This window comes from Aquarana catesbeiana, linkage group LG03, assembly GCF_042186555.1.
Source record: "Aquarana catesbeiana isolate 2022-GZ linkage group LG03, ASM4218655v1, whole genome shotgun sequence".
NCBI classification, from domain to species: Eukaryota; Metazoa; Chordata; class Amphibia; order Anura; family Ranidae; genus Aquarana; species Aquarana catesbeiana.
The window spans coordinates 475,183,225-475,203,535 of NC_133326.1; the positions used below are offsets into that span (position 1 = coordinate 475,183,225).

General features: G+C 39.4%; 1 protein-coding gene across 6 annotated transcripts in view; it reads right to left on the reverse strand.

Annotated features, from left to right (window-relative positions):
- ARAP3 (ArfGAP with RhoGAP domain, ankyrin repeat and PH domain 3) overlaps window positions 1-20,311 on the reverse strand; it is a 273,051-nt gene that overhangs the window by 119,067 nt on the left and 133,673 nt on the right. For all 6 annotated transcript variants that reach the window (XM_073621033.1, XM_073621032.1, XM_073621034.1 and 3 more), the window contains 4 exons: window positions 15,164-15,240; window positions 11,516-11,782; window positions 7,850-7,919; window positions 3,553-3,673 (listed from right to left, as the gene is read on the reverse strand). In XM_073621033.1, coding sequence (XP_073477134.1) covers window positions 3,553-3,673; window positions 7,850-7,919; window positions 11,516-11,782; window positions 15,164-15,240 — 535 coding nt within the window. The remainder of the gene's footprint in view (window positions 1-3,552; window positions 3,674-7,849; window positions 7,920-11,515; window positions 11,783-15,163; window positions 15,241-20,311) is intronic.

The following is a 20,311-nucleotide window of genomic DNA, read 5'->3' on the forward strand; positions in this document are numbered from 1 at the left end:
CAGACATCTGTTAAATCCATAAAGTGACATTAGTATTGTTAAGCCTCGTACACACAATTAGAATATTGGACGAATGATAGTTCTTTTTTTTTTTGCATCCTAGTCTCATATTGAACATGAAGAGGTTACTTAAGTTACAAAAATTCTCTTGCGACAGAATACAACTTTGGAAGTGATGTAATGTGTTGTATTGTATTGTAATGTATTCTGTCGTTTCTAAAGCATGTGTGGTCTTGATCTTTCTATTTTTTAATTCAATTACTGTACTGATTAAACGAATATCATATGTTGTCGTGTTCGTCCCTTTGGAAATTTTTTTTGCATGAACTGTTGTGTTCGGCTCTCAAAAGCTGTGTACTAAAGAACAGATTATCATAGGATTGCTTCTAAAGCAGTATTTTTTGTTTTGATTTTCTGATCGTATGTACTAGCCATTATTGTAATTATTATTTTATTATTAGTTGTAATATAACCAAATCTGTCACGTAGGGGTATTTAGTTTCTATCAATATATCAGGAATCTTTCTGCAAAGAATAGAAGTATGTGTATTTCCTTGCTAAAACTCCTTTATTGTATGATATGACTCTATAAAAGGAGACTTTTACATATGAGTATAAATGACAAAGTTAAAACAAATGTTTCAGAAATAGAATATTGGGGACAAAGCAATTGTTAGCCTGAAACAATACTCTGTCATCTGCTTACACTAAGGAGAAAGATTTCTTTGAATGACATCCAGACATCCTGATCTGCAGAACAGGAAGTCCTACTTTAATGCAGTAAAAGTCAGGAAGCAGTACTGAGATCTACTGTTGGAAGGTTTCAGAAGACTGTTTCTGAGGTTCAATATATCTAGTGTTCCTGGCTATTAAAGGTATGCTCCAGTCAAAATAAAAGTTAAAGCTTCAGTTTTTCATAGCTGTTGTTCATTCCACTGTTTTCTGTTTAGGTTCACTTCAATGCAACCATTTCCAGCAGCTTATATGTCCTTCATTCATTAGCTTATGAAAAATCCAAGCTGATAGTTTGAGCTTTCACTGTACTAAGGATTCCCTCCACTTCCTTGTGTAAAAGCACTGGGCCAATCACCAAACACCAGCAATGGCACATGAGCACAAGGGGAGTGGAGCACATACTCCTGCCTACCAGAAAGAATCAGGTGTCTTGTTGGTTTTTAGCAGATAAATGAGGGGTGGGCTATCCAAGGAAATGTGGTTATGTGCTTATGCAGAGGGGGGCAAAGTGAACTCGATGCTTTCCCCTGCAGGTATACTTTAAAGTTTAAATCTGATTGGTGGAGAGGGAATAAGTTGCATAGCACACACTTCAACAGTCCTCCACATGTGAGGAGGAACTTTCAATTGTTATCCAAGTGTTGCTCAGGACTGTTAAATTGGAAGCGAGCAGGATTGGGCTATTTATGGCCATGTTTTTTATTGAAAGTGGCAAAGGTTTTGCCAGTCTTATCTGTGAGTTTTATATCCATATTTTATAGAAATTCTATCACCAAATTAAAAACAAATTGTACGTAAAATCACAGAAAAATCAAGTATTTTTAAATGGCTACTTACAAAAGTTCTCTATTCCATTAGCAATTTTTTAATTGACTTGCAATGTGACTTGATTTCCTATGCTCCCTATTTCCTTGCATAGCCCTCTCCTCTTGTGAGAGTGATTAATTACTGTCTGTGGTGGATAGGAAACCCCTTAAGTCTGAAGAAAAGGCCTGTTCTGGAGCTTAGTTGGGGGCACTTTGTTTCTTGTTGGACCGGCAGAAGATTCAGATAGCACCTGAGCTTAAAGCGGACCCTTAGTCATTTTTTCAACTTTCCATTTATTAAACCCTCTGTCCTTATTGTTTTAACTTTGGATAGTAAAACATTTTTTTTTTCCGCCAGTAAATACCTTATGCAGCTCACTTCCTGTTTCTTGTCTGGTAAAAAGCCTAGGCTTATGACATCATGCACAGCTCTCTCTCTCTCAATCTTGTGAGTTTGCCAGGAAGGAAGGGTAGATGAGTCATACGAGGGCCAATGAGAGCTGCAGGGCTGCAGAGCTGGAGATGTGCCTCTGTGTAAATCCAGGAAGTGAACAGGCAGCAGCTTCAGCTGCCCATAGTTAAAATGGATGCAGCCAGACTCAGTGGAGGGAAATTTCTGCAGCATATTTGGCAAGTACAGAATCACAGTATATATAAAATAATATGCAAAGTGGTTGGAGGGAAGCTTCAGAATGGCAAAGATGTTTTTATCACAAATTATGTGAGAAGACTGCAGTTTCTCTTTAAGCATGCCTCTTTGACTCTTATTATATATATGAGAAAAAGGCCCCTTCTTTGGAATACGGGGGGTTCCTATCTACCATAAAGCTGTATGGTTTTGGATGCTTAAGAGGTGTCTTATACTGTTGTCCGCTCACCAATGTGCTTGTCCTGATCCTGGGTGATCTGAAGTATTTCCTACCTGGTTGTAGTGCCTTACACACAACATTATGATCATATACTTGGTCTCCTAATGAAGCAATTAAAAGGCAAAATGCATTCAAACCCATGACCATAATCCTGCATTCTGGCCATATGTGACATGATGTTATAACCTTATGAATATTTATGTACGAGTTGGTATCAAAAAGTTTCAAGACTAGTTTTGTAACACGCCACCAGATGGCAGCACAAGGCTGCATGCACAGTCATAAAGAGCACCAACCTTCATAATCAGTGTGCCAAAAGACCATTGTCATGTGTACATTGGGAGCTGTGCAACTGGTGCTATTCTGACCATGTGCATTACCACGTCTGCTATTTCACCATGGACAGCAAGTTAGAACAAAGTGCAAACATGAAATTCTGTGTGAAAATGGGCAAATCTGCCACAGAGATGTTTGACATGATTCGGCAAGTTTACGCCGATGCTGCAATGAGTTGCTCGAGGTGTTTTGAGTAGCACGCGTGCTTCAAGAGCAAAAACATCACTTTAAGACGACGAGAGATCAGAAACACCTTCAATGAGCTCAACCCCCAAAACGCTTAAAAAAAAAAGACTTCCAGGACACATTCCAGTGGCAGGAACACTGGGTGCGCTGTATTGCTGTGCAAGGGGACTGTTTTGATGGTGATAGTGTGTAAACATAGATAAATAAAGTACTTTCTTGTAAATAGAGCGAGTCTCAAAACTTTTTGATACCACCTCGTATTATCTATTCTTGATAGTCAGGGCCAGGCAGGATTAGTGCTCTTTTAGGGATTACCGATATGATAATACTGTGATTTTATGATATTCTTTTTAACTAATAATTATGTGAATAAACTTTTGTGATTTTACTGAGGTTGTGCGGTCACCTTCATTTGGGGTTATGTTTGGCACCTTAAAGTCCTCTTTTCCCTTTCTTTTGTTTCATTTGTGGAATGTTAGAGTAAACCTACACAAATATAAGAAAACTTTATGCAATGGTCTTGCAGAGATTAAGCTCTGCAAGGCCATTATGCTAACCACCAAACTGACGCTCTTGTATAAATTAGGAGCATCTTACTGTGTAAAAATACTTTAGCATACCTTCACACTCAGCTCGGAAGACAAAAATTCTGTGTTTAGTGACCACTTCAAATTTGTTTTCCTTTGTTGAGCGAGCCATTTCAATGGAGGTCAGTGGAATCACACCTTTAGAATATATGTCCTAAGATATGAAAGAAAAGAGTCAATAAAAATTCTCCTTGTACTGAAAACAAGCCATACAGTTGAGACAGCAGTGTAATGATAAGAGACAATTCAAACTTTCTTCCCACTATCAAGATACATGTTCAAGGAGTGGTGTATGGAAAATGCCAATAATCCAACCCAGCCAACATATTGTACTCCCTAAATCCATCAGTCAGAGTCTCTGTGAAGTCTGAAAGTATCTAGTCTTTATTTGCTTTTAGCCAATAATCAACAATTCACAAGCCAGTAATAAACTCAAAACCAAAAATGAAATAAATTGCAGTTTACCTTCTTAATCCCTAATCCTTTATTTAATCCTTAGATGTGGTGGCTGCATTAGCTTTATTGTTTTAGTATTTTTTCCCTCTGTTTTCACCTGGTGATCTGGACAGTAACACACCTCCTACATTAGAGTACCCCTACTCTGGATAAAGGAGCACAGGGTGCATTTAGACAGCAGCCTTGTCAGTCTGAGGGGAGTGTTAGATATACTAGCAGATTTAAATAAACTAACACATTGAAGCCAAGTTCCAGCCAACACGTTATAAGCAGTTAAGGCAAACCGTTTTTTCCTTTTGGGATAAAGGTTTTACACAAATAAATTAAAGCTGACCACTGTAAGCACCCCTGTCAATGTTAAATGGTTTGTCCCATCCCTGTGACTGCAAGAGAGCTTGTTCTTTTGAAAAACAACAGACTTACTGGTTGGATCACCAGATGAAAAAAGAATGCCTAAAAAAGAAAACAAATGCAGTCGTCATATCTAAGAATTGGTAAACTGCAATATAATGTATTATATGTTTGCTTTTGGGCTTAATGCCTCTTTAATTGAACAGGTTAAACATGTTGAATGCTTTTAAAGTGTATCTAAACCCAAGAACAAAAATGTAAGATATTACAGCTTATTAGTCCTTAGATGTAGGGCTGCATTTTCTTTTTCGTTTTCTTCTTTCCTTTTTTTTTCACCTGCTGACCCTGCCGGTAATACACTTCCTGTCCTAAGGTAACCATCATCACTCACTGTACTCTCGCTATGGCGGAGCAGCCTGGTATGGAAAGTGTGTTATTGTTAGGTTTACATACATTTTGAAAACACCAATTTACAGATTATTGTCGTTTGATCAAATTATTATTCACGCAAACAAAGACTGACTTGTTAGTAAAACATCTCCTAAATCTCCAATTGAATTTTATTGTTATCATATGATAAATTCTGTTCTATAGGGAAACAGCAACTGTATCTATAGGCAAAACTGTAACAAATATCTTTAAATCACAAGCTTTTTTAGGTCTTTTGATACGTCTGTAAATCTAACACCTAAAAATGGTATTTATTCTACACTGAAGGAAATCAGAAGTTAGTTGTTCCCTACCACAGGGCTGCTGAAGAGGAATAACATGTAGGAAAATATAAAGAGGGAGACAAAGCTCGCTCAGAGGAGTAGTGGGATTTTAAAGGGAGATGATGTGTCTGTTTAAAGGTGAGCAAACCCACAACCACAACTACTGTGGCCAATAGGAGTAGAAAATGCCCCAGCATCAGTGGGAGTAGACAATGCTTCAGGCTTGGTGATCAGTAGGAGAAAAATAATACATAGCACCTGTGGTCAGTAGGAGGAGGAATAATGCCCCATTGTTGGTGTCAGTTGCAGGTATTATGCACCACTGTTAATGTCAGTGGAAGAATTGGTGCCTCATTGTTGGAGTCAGTGGGATGAATAGTGCCTTTTATCAGTGGGAGCAACAATGCCCCAAGGGCCAGAAAAAGGCAAGCAAAGGGCCACATCTGGGCTGCAGTTTGGAGACCACTGATGCAGGAGAACATATTAAGGAAACTAAAGAAAGGTTTGGGTAATTGGAAGTACATGTTATTCCTCGTAGTAAATATATGAATAATTAATAATTGGACAATTTCCAGAAACAGAAACATGACTCCCAATCCCTAAGGTGAATAGAAAAATATAAAGAGGGAGACAAAGTTCGCTCAGAGGAGTAGTGGGATTTTAAAGGGAGATGATGTGTCTGTTTAAAGGTGAGCAATACCACAATGGTTAATATAAAAAATATAAATTTTTTTGAACAAACAAGTATAAAAGATACAGTAAAATATCAATCAAGTTACATGATACGACCGTAGAGAAACTTGCTCAGCCAACATGTTTCGCATTTTGCTTCATCAGGGCACTACAAGCATTACAGATTTCATTAGATTGCATGATGAAGCAAAATGCAAAACATGTTGGCTGCTCCTGCATATTCACACAACTGATTTCATAGAGAAAGTTTCTCTATGGTCGTATCATGTAACTTGATTGATATTTTACTGTATCTTTTATACTTGTTTGTTCAATAAAATGTATATTTTTTATATTAACCGTTGTGGTATTGCTCACCTTTAAACAGACACATCATCTCCCTTTAAAATCCCACTACTCCTCTGAGCGAGCTTTGTCTCCCTCTTTATATTTTTCTATTCACCTCAGGGATTGGGAGTCATGTTTCTGTTTCTGGAAATTGTCCAATTATTAATTATTCATATATTTACTACGAGGAATAACATGTACTTCCAATTACCCAAACCTTTCTTTAGTTTCCTTAATATGTTCTCCTGCATCAGTGGTCTCCAAACTGCAGCCCAGATGTGGCCCTTTGCTTGCCTTTTTCTGGCCCTTGGGGCATTGTTGCTCCCACTGATAAAAGGCACTATTCATCCCACTGACTCCAACAATGAGGCACCAATCCTTCCACTGACATTAACAGTGGTGCATAATACCTGCAACTGACACCAACAATGGGGCATTATTCCTCCTCCTACTGACCACAGGTGCTATGTATTATTTTTCTCCTACTGATCACCAAGCCTGAAGCATTGTCTACTCCAACTGATGCTGGGGCATTTTCTACTCCTACTGGCCACAGCCCCGCCCCCCTAAAGTCCAAAGGACAGTAAACTGGCCCTTTGTTTAGAAAGTAAGGCAACCCCATCCTAGATCCTCAAATCCTAGGGTTCTCTCATGTGCATAATTTGACCTGCTTTCCCACTTGGCCCCACTTCCAGCGCCTTTGTTTTTCTGTGACAGATGGTCTCTCTTGCCAAAAGTCAGGTAGGACAGTTTGGAGTAAGCAAAGCATTGCTGTCGACCTGAAGAATGGGCCAACATCTGCATAGTAGAATGCCTTCAGATCTATGGATGATCTAAGGGTATTAAAAGCAAAACTAAAATAAAGACACCCTGGGTGTCTTATATTGCATCATAGCAGTATGCCCAGCCCCACCCACTTTTAATTTTTGACTTGTTCTTTATATGCACCCTTGCAAAATTTGTCTTTTAATATAATAAAATTTAGTTAACCTCCTGCCCGCATTACTGAATTGCAGGCTGTTGGCACACATGTAGAATATGCACATGGAAAAGCATCAAGTTTACTGCTTACAAATGTCAATCTGGACAAAATTAGTATTTTAGCACCAGTGACATCCCCATAAAGTTACCTTATTTCCAGTTCCTATGGCATGGCAAGGGAAAACAGAAGATAGAGGCAAAGTTAACGAAAGAAGGAAAAAACTATTGAAAAAGTAAATAAACGTTTGTATAGGACAGTAAGGACTGTTGGAATGTGTTTATATACTGTATTCTGGCCCATTATGATGGAGGTTCACGTACCGCACACATGTCAGTGGGAAGTTAAACAAATGGAAAAGTCACTGTGTGGATTTCAGATGAAGTACACTGATCTGAAGTTCTCAAACCTTGGACGGGAAACTGTTTAACACCAAGACCAGATAATGCTAATGGTAATGAGTAAGTATTATAGAGCCAGTAGGAAAAGGGAGTAGTCCCACATCTGAAAAGTATAAGGGCCTGCTTCTGTTTACCACAGAGCAAATGGTGCTAAGATGGTGCTACGTGCAAGATGTGTATGTGATATGTCTATTATAAATGCATCAATTTATGTGCGATTCAAAGAGTAGCCTTGTGACAAGCCACACCTGCTTTTAAATTCACACCTCTTATCAGACAAGTCACAGGCTCTAATTTTCATCACATGGTTTATTTTGTTATAATATGCCTGCTACCAAGAATGCTTTCCTTCCTTCTATTCCTCAATGTTAAAGGTCACATAAAAATTGAACTTCAAATGAGCCACTTACCTTGTCATTACTGAAGTACATTAGATTATTTCCATCAAATCTTACAAATCTTCTCTGGAAAACATAGTTCCTACAAAGAAATAGCAAAAGGTACTTAGGGCTGGTTCCTACCTTTGAGAGGTTAAAGCAACGGATGCATGAGACCTTTTAAACGAAAAGCTCACGTTGATACTCACAGACACTCAGGACAAATTTCTGAGCATATGGCAACCCTGGTTAGATCAGTTTCCATTGATGTGCCCACCCTCGCATTTTTTGGACTCGTAGAATCTTCATTGTGCTCAGCCAAGGACTCCCCGGGGGACCCACCCCTCTCTTATGGCTCCTCCCCCATGTATTTTCTTTCTTCTATCCTGTCTTTCTTTCCTCTTTCTTTTTCTTATTATCCGTTTTGATTATTACTGTCCCTCAGCTACATGTTGGACCAATTTCTTACCTACTGGCTTTCCTGGCGTTCTATTTTGTTCATAGCCACTTTCACTACCCACGGTCAGCTTTGCCATTGAATATTGGATAGAAGGGCTTTTAAATTGTGGCCTGGCCCGATGGGCCATACTATATATACACTGGTTGACCTCAGGTGTTGTTTCGACTACTGTTCCCTAGGTATTTGATTGCTAGGGGTCCTACCTCCACTCGTCTCCCTAGTCGAATGTACTATTATTTTTTACCCTAACATCTGTATTTTTTGTTTGATTATGGTATATACTGGTCCTATTTGATTGTGAGGGTGATGACCTAACTTTATGATATTCATCACTAATGGCAATCTTACCTGCACCACATTAGACATATATGAAGGAAACTAGCTATAGCAATTCTGTATATAGGAGCTATATAGAGCTGAAAACGGGGTATTTTTTTCCAAACTGAGGATTCTGTCATAAAAGCAGTTCTTGAGGTTCAATTAAGTGGATTTTCCTAGGCTGACAAAATGTGACCAGTTTGCTGCAGGTAGGAAGAATCATTTTCTTAGTTTTCTCCAGCGGCAAACAGTACCACCCCCCCCCCGGCATGGGGGTGGCGTCGGTGGATAGAGGGGGCAGCGCTCAGATGCCCCTAATGGACGGGCCACCACTGGTTTTCTCTCCTTCAGTGATCAAACTACAACACTGTAACTTTGTAGCAAATTAAGTGAAAGCTGAGGCTCAGATATCAGGATTTACCATATATTGTGTCATCTATGAGCCAACATTCCAGTCCAGAAAGTAGACTTTGACTTTAGATGTTGCCTGAACAAAGATGTAACCATCCTTCAGGAGAGAAAAGATGACCACATTGTCAGGGGGATTGCTGTTTTTTTTTTGAGAAGTAGTAAATACCTGTAAGTGTCACATTAGGGTTGATTTACTAAAGGCAAATAAACTGTTAACTTTAGAACGAAAATTTCCCCTGAGCTTAGTGAATAGATGTGAAGCACTGCTGATTTCCATCATCCAATCATGTGCAAGCAAACATGCTACTTTTTTTTATATTCTTTGCATGTGATTGGGTATTCTTTGTAAAGTGAGTCTGTACCACATTCACTAAGCTCTGGGGAAAATCCCCTTGCAAAGTGAGCAGCCTATTTACCTTTAGTAAATCAACCCCACTTTGTAGCATGCATGCACATAAAGTGGAAGAAAGCCTAACTATAATTATTATTAAAAATGTTCCCTCCCCTAACCTCCTACCTATCCTGTCCATCCTGTATGAAAAAGATGTGAGCACTTACCTATTTCTAATCAGCTCTGGTCTGGTCACATCTTGCAGTTCCAGCTTGTCTGTGCAAGGGAGCTGCTGTTGCTGCAGGTGAGAGGAGGGAGTGCCGACAATGGCTGGGTCATGGGAGCCTATGAGTGACGTGACAGCTCTTGGAATTCACAGCCATTGTTAGCACTCCCTTACACTGGGGAGCTGGAGCTGCAGGATCACATGACTGGAATAGAACAGATTAAAAATAGGTGGATCTTTTTTTATACGGGGTAGGCAGAATAGGTAGGATGAGGGAAAGGCAACATTTTTAGGATTATTTATAGTTAGGCTTTTCTTGCACTTCAACATAGAAAAAATGTAGGTACGCACTAAGGTAAGCCTTGTAAACATGTGAAATAGAACCTAGAGCTTTACCTGCTAGCTAAAAATAAATGTGAAATATTCCAAATCAATATTTCATATTTCTCTTCTACACTTTTAGAATAACCATCATTGAGGTTGCACCGATACTTGTACTCGTGCAAATGCTCCGATACCTAAAAACGATACCTTTTTTCATACGGTGCCATTTTAAAACCATACAAAATGAATGGGCTCGAATTGCACTGCAAAGAATCACATATGATTTGAACAGGAATGAGGTGCAATTCCTGTCTGAATCACATGTGGTTGCCCCCACTGCTCCTATGTGTACCCAGGCCTGTCATAGGGACTTCAGCCAGGGTTCACACAGGAGCGGTGTGGGAAACCACATGTGATTCGGACAGGAATCGCACCGCGATTGTTCAAATCACATGCTATTCTTTGCAGTGCTATTTGAGCCCATTCATTTTGTATGGGCTCAAATCGCACCACAAAAAAATAGGTATCAGTAATTGGTATCAGCAAGTCCTTGAGGAAAAGTATTGGTACTTGTACTCACTCTGAGAAAACTGGTATCAGTGCATCCCTATCCATCATGTTATTCAAATAATGGTTTTACTGTTCTTGATATATTCTTTTATAAACACTTTACCGTATATACTCGAGTATAAGTCGAGTTTTTCAGCACTTTTTTTGTGCTTAAAGTGCCCCCCTCGACTTATACTCGAGTCAAGCACTTTTCTGCAGCAAAAAATTTCATTTTCCGAACCGATTTTGGGGCCCAGTAACTCAGGGCCACTTGGTGCTAGGAACCCCAAATTTGGTGTTCCTAGCGCCAAGTGGCCCCGAGATACGGGGCCCCAAAATTGGTTCGGAAAATGTCATTCTCTGCTGCAGAAAAGTGCTTGACATTTTCTGAAAAGATTTTTGGGGCCCTGTATCTCGGGGCCACTTGGTGCTAGAAATCCCAGCTTTGGATATTTTATGGTGCTAGTTCCACTGGGTTTGCACACCAAATTTGGGGTTCCTAGCACTAAGTAGCCCTGAGTTACGGGGCCCCAAAATTCGGTCAACTGTGTCCATCTGCAGCAATGTCATTTCGGAACCTTTGGGTTCAGAGACTGCAAATTTTGGCTGCAGCTAGGGGGCATCTAGGAACACTTAACTACCGAGTTTGAAGTTCGGGGGACCTATGGCTGCAAATGGGCACAGTGAGGCATGCAAATGGGCACAGTGAGGCATGCAAATGGGCACAGTGAGGCTGCAAATGGGCACAGTGAGGCATGCAAATGGGCACAGTGAGGCTGCAAATGGGCATTGTTGACCCTCTTTTCCACTTACAGTAGCTGTGCATTTCTCACCCTCGTCTTATACTCGGGTCAATAAGTTTTTCCCATTTTTTTGTGGTAAATTAGGGCCTCGACTCGGAATGACTTATACTTGAGTATATACGGTATGTGCTTTTGGGTCTTTCTTCTTTCGTATATGATCTTTCTTTAACAAAAACAGCATTTTATAAAAAAAAAAAAATATGTAAAGAGCCTACAGCATATAGATAGAATAATCAATCACATAAAAACGTATTTTAAACATGATAACTTGACTTACCCTTGTGGAGAGAGTTTATCAAGCCATCCAACTAACACTGGTCTTGACTTGTCATGCATGGAAGTGAAACTAGCATAGGGTGAAATGGTCATATCATCTGTTATTTCATCTGTGTACAGGTGGGATGGGAGGCTGAACCTTTTGTTTTCCTCAGGAGAGTCCACGGTGGAGTAACCTTCCTGCTCGTTGTGTACAATCTGTGTGATTCGCTGTGTTTTTCCATCTTCAACCTCACTCTTCTTCTCCTTTGATGTATCACCAGTATTCCTATAATAAATGAGCACACTCATTTAAGGAAGTGTATATAATTTTTACAGATTTACAGTACGTTTAGCTATATCCCTCAATGTAATTTGTTTTATTTTTTTCTAAAAAAAAAAAAGAATCAATACAATTCTACTTTTACAACCTAGTTTTAAACCACAAGAAAATATATCACACTATCTCTGCTTTAAAAATGTGACTATCATTAATCATTTTTAGGAAACAAAAGCACTTCTGCCAGGCAGGAAAATGGTTGTTGGTTTGAATCCCAACCATGGCATTGCCTGCACAGAGTTTGCATGTGATCACTGTGCTTGTGTGGGTTTCCTTTGGGTACTCTGATTTCCTCCCACACTACAAAGACATGCTGGTAGGTTAATTGTCTCCTGTCTAAATTGGGCCTAGAATGTGTATGTATGAATGTTAGTTAGAGAACTTAGATTGTAGGCTCCTTGGGTGCAGGGACCGATGTGAATGTAAAATAAATAGGTAAAGTGCTGCCTAAATTGACAGCACTATATATGTACCTGTAATTAATAAATATATAAAAGATCACAAAAATATGCATCCTTTACACTTTTTTTGTTAAACAGTTATTGATCTCCTTTTCAATACCGAAGACTTGTCAGGGGTCTGCTTAGCATAACTGCCCTTCTAGAAAATGCACTGACACTGAAACTAATCTACTATGCTGATTTTCATAAATACTGGGTCCTAAAAAGTCATTTACTTTGGAAATAGATTAAGGGCTTGAGAGTATTTTTGACATTATGATTATCTCCCTTTGATGGGAAATCCCAGGTTTGAGTTGGGTTCAACTACAGGGTATACCAAGATCAGAAGGATGTGGGTGTTTCAAAGATTAAAGGGAGAGCTGATCCCCTTTAATACTTTGTAGGAGTTAAATCTGGATCTGTAAGATCACAATAAGCACTTATTGGAGAGAGTCATATTTAAAAATCATGGACGGGTTATCTTGTAAGATATAATACAACATATAATAAAGGAGATATAAGATGTTTTAAATGTGGTTTGCCTTCTCCTGATTTAAATCATATAATATATTAATACTGTAATATTAGAACATTTTTAGTTGTTTAATTAAAGTAATTTCAGACAGAAAATACAGGTACAGAGAGTATATAAAGCACAGATAATATAGGATTTATAAGGTGCAAATTGGTGAGTATACACATATACACATCAAGCATTGGTAAGCAGGTACAGGTTTAGATAATGAAGCCACAAAAAATTAGCAGATGCCTGCTGAAGAGTAAAAGATAATGGTGAAGAACAACAATTAATATCAAGCCCGTGGATCGTAGATTGTAAATACTCCTGAGAGGAAGTAACATGAAACCAAGAAGCAAAAAAAATTCTTGAAAGCGCTTGGATCCAGGATATAATGTCTCAAGTAAGGTATGGTATAATGATGATATATTACTGGAAGACACGCCGACTTCCATTAAATAGGCGTAATGTTTATTAAAAGCAGAACATAATAATAATCTTGACCCAATTCAAGTGTCAGAGGTATGCAACCAACCAACAGTAGCTAACTATTTACTTGACTCCTCTGGGAAGGGTCCGGGGTGTGTCTGGATGATGAGAGCCTTGGTGATACTGTAAGGCAGCTGGACTGGGCAATGATCACCCAGCGACCGAGAGGAAGCTGATGTAACTGCCTTCACTCTGATGGAACCAGGACCAGAGGGAGTGGTGACAAACTCAACCCGTGGAGATGTTGCCTGTGTGTACGGCTGCTGGCGATGACATCACTTGCCGCACCGTAACTGAGTTCTTTCTTGATCCAGCGCTGTTACAGCCTCTTACCATAGGACACAGAGGCGGAGGACAGGAGAGTGTCGATGGGGGACCCCAGAAGAGGCGGTAAGAGACTACACTGTGCAATACCATTGCACAGAGCAGGTGAGTATAATATTTTTTTTTTTGTTTTACAAAACAAATTTACCTTTTTAACCACTGTAATCATTCCAACAACACTGGCTGATGCATAGCAAAATATCTATCCTATATCAAACATATGGTCTCATGCACACTGGATGTTTTTACAGCTGCTGTTTTTGGCACCCAGATGTTTTTTTCTGTAGCCAGTAAACTCTCCAGCATGGTATTCTATGTGTCTATGCACACATAGGCTGTTATCAGCAGTTTTTGGCAGGGGTGTTTTCTGGCTGGAAAAAAATCCCCAGAACTAGTGGGTTTTAGGAGGAGTTTTTCAGCTGTAAAAACGCTCTAACTCTGATAAAAGCTTAAAAACGCTGAAAAAAGCAGTTATTCGGCATTCATCAGCATTTTGAGCCATAAGTTTACTCACTCTACAGCTACAGCTTTCTACAGCTAACACTACTGGCTTTTATTATAACGTCCAGTGTGCATGAGGCCTAATAAGTGTATTTTAATCAGAACTGCTGCTTGATATCAAGCTTTGCCCCCCAAGGTACCCAAAAGCACACTCCTCTGCTAAATATCACCTTTTTTAGACAAAGCATCTCTTTTTATCAGTGCTTACCTGGCATAAAAAATTGTGACAAGGTAGAATGTGTTACATGACTGATGGATAGGTACACTTTTGCAGCTGATACCTGTACAGGAAAAAGCTAACCCTATATTTCTGTCATGTACAGACACAAGTCTTGTGTGCCTAATAGCAAATCAAGCCTTGCTTCCAAGTAACTGCCAGGTGGAGGACCATGCCACCTCCAGAGCACACAGAGAGTAAGGATTCTCAAGAAACACTTAAAAATTCTAGCCCCAGTTAAAATTTCAAGAATTCTTTAAATAAAGCTGAAATTGTTAATGAAATACCACCAAATTCCCCCTCCCACCCAACTCATTACAAACCTTAAAAAACACAGAGCTCAGGTCATACACATCTGTAATCTTTTTAGGGTGCTCTAATTTTATGCAGCAACTTCCCCTCCTTCTAGGCAATGGGTTGCTTAGTAGTGCACATGTTGGTTTCACCATAGACCATAATAAGTGTTTGCATATATACTTGTCTGCATGTAGTCCATTATACTCTGTGGCAGAACTCTATTCCCTGTACCAAACCCTTATGTTAGAAGAAAAGGAAGATGCTGGATCGAGCATGGGCAGGATACAGAGCTGAGTATCACACTAAGGTCTGTGTCTATGTAGGGTTAGCTTTTGAAGATATGAGAGGGTAAACAATGGTATTTTATTTATAAATGTCGGTTTTTGTTATCTGAAATATTTCAGATAATGTTCTATTGTTATCTCCTATTTAAGGAGAGATAAGCAGGCACCTCAGCATGTTCGACTATCTAAAAATCCAGACATTTCACTACAGTTCATTTGCAAAGGTTCATATTGACATGTATTCTGATAAATAAATCTCACCAGGGATGACTTCTCTCTTCTCCAGGTGTAAACATTGGCATGGTGGAACACGTTCGTATTTTGCCATTCTTGACATCCTGTGTAATTAAAAAATATTTCTTAGAACATTTTTTTTTCAGGTCACAGCCTTGAAAAAAAATTCAACATTCAGTTATTGAAGTAAAGAGGTTCATGCATGTAAAGATGGACAGGAACATAATAACATTGTGATCCTAAGAGACAACAGAATACTTCTGCAGTGCTGGTTACCAGTGTTTATATCTAGTACAATGCCTTTATAGGATCTTCTTCATACACAAAATCTCCCTGGAGCACCAAGTCATTCACCTCTGAAAGTCGAGCATATAAAGCTTGTTTGTCTTAAGGGGAAACTACACTTTAATCACATATTTTAAGTTTTTGTTGTAATATTTTAATGTGTCATTCAAATTTGACATGCTTGCTGTACGATCTCTTTCTAATGGCTGTCTGTATTTTACTTCAACCTCTTTAGCAGCACACAGACACAGGATGACAGTGGCCTGGTTTTTAGCTGCCTTTGGCTAGATTGGGTAACAGTCTGATTCATTGGTGGCCTATTCATAGGGGGCGCTCGGGCTCCACCCCCCCAATCTGTAAAGAAAAAAAAAAAAAGGTCACTTTAAGAGTGACCGGGTGCCGGACATGCGGCGGTCTATGGGAAGCTTCCCAGCCTGCATGCTATATACTGTACCAGGCTTTGTGAGACTTGCTATATACCAGGATTTGTGAGACATGCTATATACCAGGCTTTGTGAGAAATGCTATATACCAGGCTTTGTGAGAGATGCTATATACCAGAATTTGTAAGAAATGCTATATACCAGGATAGTGAGACATGCTATATACCAGGATTTGTGAGAAATGCTATATACCAGGATTTGTGAGAAATGCTATATACCAGGCTTTGTGAGACATGCTATATACCAGGATTTGTGAGACATGCTATATACCAGGCTTTGTGAGAAATGCTATATACCAGGATTTGTGAGAAATGCTATATACCAGGCTTTGTGAGACATGCTATATACCAGGATTTGTGAGACATGCTATATACCAGGCTTTGTGAGACATGCTATATACCAGGCTTTGTGAGACATGCTATATACCAGGCTTTGTGAGACATGCTATATACCAGGCTTTGTGAGACATGCTATATACCAGGATTGTGAGACATGCTATATACCAGGTTTTGTGAGAAATTGTATATACCAGGCTTTGTGAGAAATGCTATATACCAGGATTGTGAGACATGCTATATACCAGGATTTGTGAGACATGCTATATACCAGGATTTGTGAGACATGCTATATACCAGGATTTGTGAGACTTGCTATATACCAGGATTTGTGAGAAATGCTATATACCAGGATTGTGAGACATGCTATATACCAGGTTTTGTGAGAAATTCTATATACCAGGCTTTGTGAGAAATGCTATATACCAGGATTGTGAGACATGCTATATACCAGGATTGTGAGACATGCTATATACCAGGTTTTGTGAGAAATTGTATATACCAGGCTTTGTGAGAAATGCTATATACCAGGATTTGTGAGACATGCTATATACCAGGATTTGTGAGACATGCTATATACCAGGATTTGTGAGAAATGCTATATACCAGGATTGTGAGACATGCTATATACCAGGATTTGAGAGACTTGCTATATACCAGGATTTGTGAGAAATGCTATATACCGGGATTTGTGAGAAATGCTATATACCAGGATTTGAGGTCTGATGGAGCAGGAATTGGGACTGATCTGAGGGGTAAAGGGACAGGAATTGGATTGATGGGCACAGTGGCTGCGTTTGATGGCACAGTGGCTGCGTTTGATGGCACAGTGGCTGCATTTGATGGCACAGTGGCGGCAATTGATGGGCACAATGGCTGCGTTTGATGGCACAGTGGCTGCATTTGATGGCACAGTGGCGGCAATTGATGGGCACAATGGCTGCGTTTGATGGCACAGTGGCTGTGATTGATGGTACAGTAAGGCTGCAATTGATGGGGTTTTTTTTCTTAATCTTTCAGTTTGTTTGCACCCCCCACAAATTTTGAGCATCAGCCGCCACTGGTCTGATTGTCTACAGGTCAGACACACATCAACTGGCTAACTCTGAGAAGAAATGTCAATCAGACAGGTAAGGTTTTCTGTGATATAAGTGGCTTCGAATAGCTTCCCTTCTCCTGCCAGGATGTGACTAAACATTGAGAATAAAAAGGTATTGTCAAAATGACTTATTAAGTTCTATGTATCTATGGTGGCATGTATCCTAACAACTATTCCATCTCAGCACAGCAAATTAAAAGGGCTGAATAAAAAAAGCAGGTTCTCACTATAGGTAAGATAAAAGAGGGAAAGAGGGATCTTTGGGGTATATTTAGGTAATGCCTCAACAAATCATTTATGGTCCATTCACACCACAACTTAGTGCTCTGACACATGTTACAGTGCGCAGCATTAAGCAGGCCATTCAAACTGTATTGACTGCAATGCACCTCAGTTCATGGAAAATAGGTGGTGTTTGCATCTTAGTGCACTGCAATGTATAGGACATTTGAGTTGATTTACTAAAGGCAAAATAACTCTTGGAAGTGCAGTTGCTGTAGATCTGAGGGGAAGATCTGAAATGAGGGGAAGCTCTTCTGATTTTATCATCCAATAATGTGCAAGTAAAAATGCTGTTTTTTATCATGTCCCCCTCAGATCTACAGCGACTGCACTTCCAAGTGCATTTGCAATGCACTTGTAGTGCAGAGTGGATTTGCCTTTAGTAAATAAACCTCATTGTTCTGCTTTCTTGTGTGCTGAAATGTGTTTTATAGGTGTGTTGGGGATGCCATTTAAAATTAACAGAACTGCAGCACATCAATGCATGTAAAGTGTTTTACCAATGCACGTTACTGCAATGGCCTGGAATGAACAGGTGCTTGAGGAGAAAGAGTTTAAAGTGTGAAATAAAGGTGCATTATTATTTTATGGTATACATGTAAAGAGATCAGCATAATGTACCAGATTAATTCTGATCAATGCATGTCGAATAATGATCAATGCACTCCAGTCAAAAGAAACAAGAGGAAAGTTTTTATTACTGACTGTGTTCCAGTTCAACAGACTTGTTCTCATCAGCCCCCTTTGGGCTTCTCCCATTCTTAATTCTTAGTTCTTAATAAATACAATCCTACCAAGAGGCTGGGTCACACTATACATTAAGCACCAGCTCCCAGCATCACAGGAGTGAGCGCTCTTCCTCACTCAAAACCATGCACGGTGCGCCCCCCCCCAGTAGTGGCAGGATTAAATGCTGGGGGTCACTATTAGTGCACCCAACTACTTTGGCAAGACAAAGCTGTGGGAGTTTTTCAGCTAGGCTTTGGAGTTGGCACTCATGGCCTACTGCTCTGGCATTTAAACTAAGCAAAATGCGTCCAAGCTGCACAGTTTTTCTTAACTAACTGGGACTCCCTTACTGTATAGTCAATTTTATGTAAAAGTGAACTTTGCCTTTAAGGATGTTTTTTTTGTTGTTCTTTTTATTAAAAAAGTGAAGCTTTTCTGAAAACAGATCCTGTTTCTTTATACTGTGACACGTCTGGAAGACTTTAAAAAGAATTTAATTTGTTTAATTCTGTGATTACTTCAATGCCGTGTTTACTATTTCTGCAGGACAGAAGCAGAACTTGTATATGTAAAGCACAAATATGGCTAACAGCATGTACATTTATGATTTAAAGTTATACATAGAAACACTGTTTTTAAAACATTCAAGTATATTTAAGATTCTGTACATCAAGCTGATCCTTTTTACATAAATATTTAAAAAACCCAAAATGACTATACATTCCCTTTAACCGGCTCCCGACCAGGTCACGCAGACATACAGATAAACCCCGTATGGGTCCTTCCCTTTTAGAGCCGCCAGAGGGCACGCGCGTGCCTGCTGCATGGCGGGGGACCCCATGCATGTGGCAGGCGGGCGTGATCGCCGCCGGCCAGGCACGATCGTGTGCATGAGAGCCAGCACAGGGATTTGTGTGTGTAAACACACAAATCCCTGTTCTGTCAGGGGAGAGGAGACATATCGTTTGTTCCTACTAAGTAGGAACAGCGATATGTCTCCTCCCCCAGTCAGTCCTATCCCCATACAGTTAGAACACACTGAGGGAACACACATTTAACCCCTTGATCGCCCCTTAGTGTTAACTCTTTCCCTACCAGTGACTTTTACACAGCAAGCAGTGCACTTTTATAGCACTGATCGCTGTATAAATGTCAATGGTCTCAAAAATGTGTCAAGTGTCCGATCTGTCCGTTGCAATGTCGCAGTACCGCTAAAAATTGCAGATCACCGCCATTACTGGTAAAAAATAAATAATAAAAATGCCATAAAAATGCCATAAATCTTTCCCATAGTTTCTAGGCGCTATAACTTTTGCACAAACCAATCAATATACGCTTATTGCAATTTTTTTTACCAATAATATGTAGAAGAATATATATTGGCCTAAACCGATGAAGAAATTTATTTTTGAAAAAAACATTTGGGGATGTTTATTATAGCAAAAAATAAAAAAATATTGTTTTTTTTTTCAAAATTGCTGCTATTTTTTGTTTATACTGCAAAAAAATAAAAACTGCAGAGGTGATCAAATAACACCAAAAGAAAGCTCTATTTGTGGGAAAAAAAGGAAGCAAATTTCGTTTGGGTACAGTATTACATGACTACACAATTGCCAGGTAAAGTGACGCAGTGCCAAACTGTAAAAAGTGCTCTGGTCAGGAAGGGGGTAAAATCTTCTGGGGCTGAAGTGCAAACCAACCTATCAATAGAATAAACTTTATAAATTGCCTATATAACTTAGTACCAGTAACTACAGTTGTTAGCAGATACTTTTACATGTGTGGAGTGCCCCAGTTCACTGAATACATTTTTTTTTTGTAATTTTCTTCTTAGAGACAACATCAAGACTTGGCTTGCCGTCTGCCACTTCTTGAAAAATACTGTTTAGAAGTTAGATGGGCCATGGACTGGACGTTCTCTAGAAAAGTCAAGATTTGCACAATATGAGTTTCCAGGTTCTTGATGTGGCATGGCACACATGTAGTTGCTTTGAAGTAATGT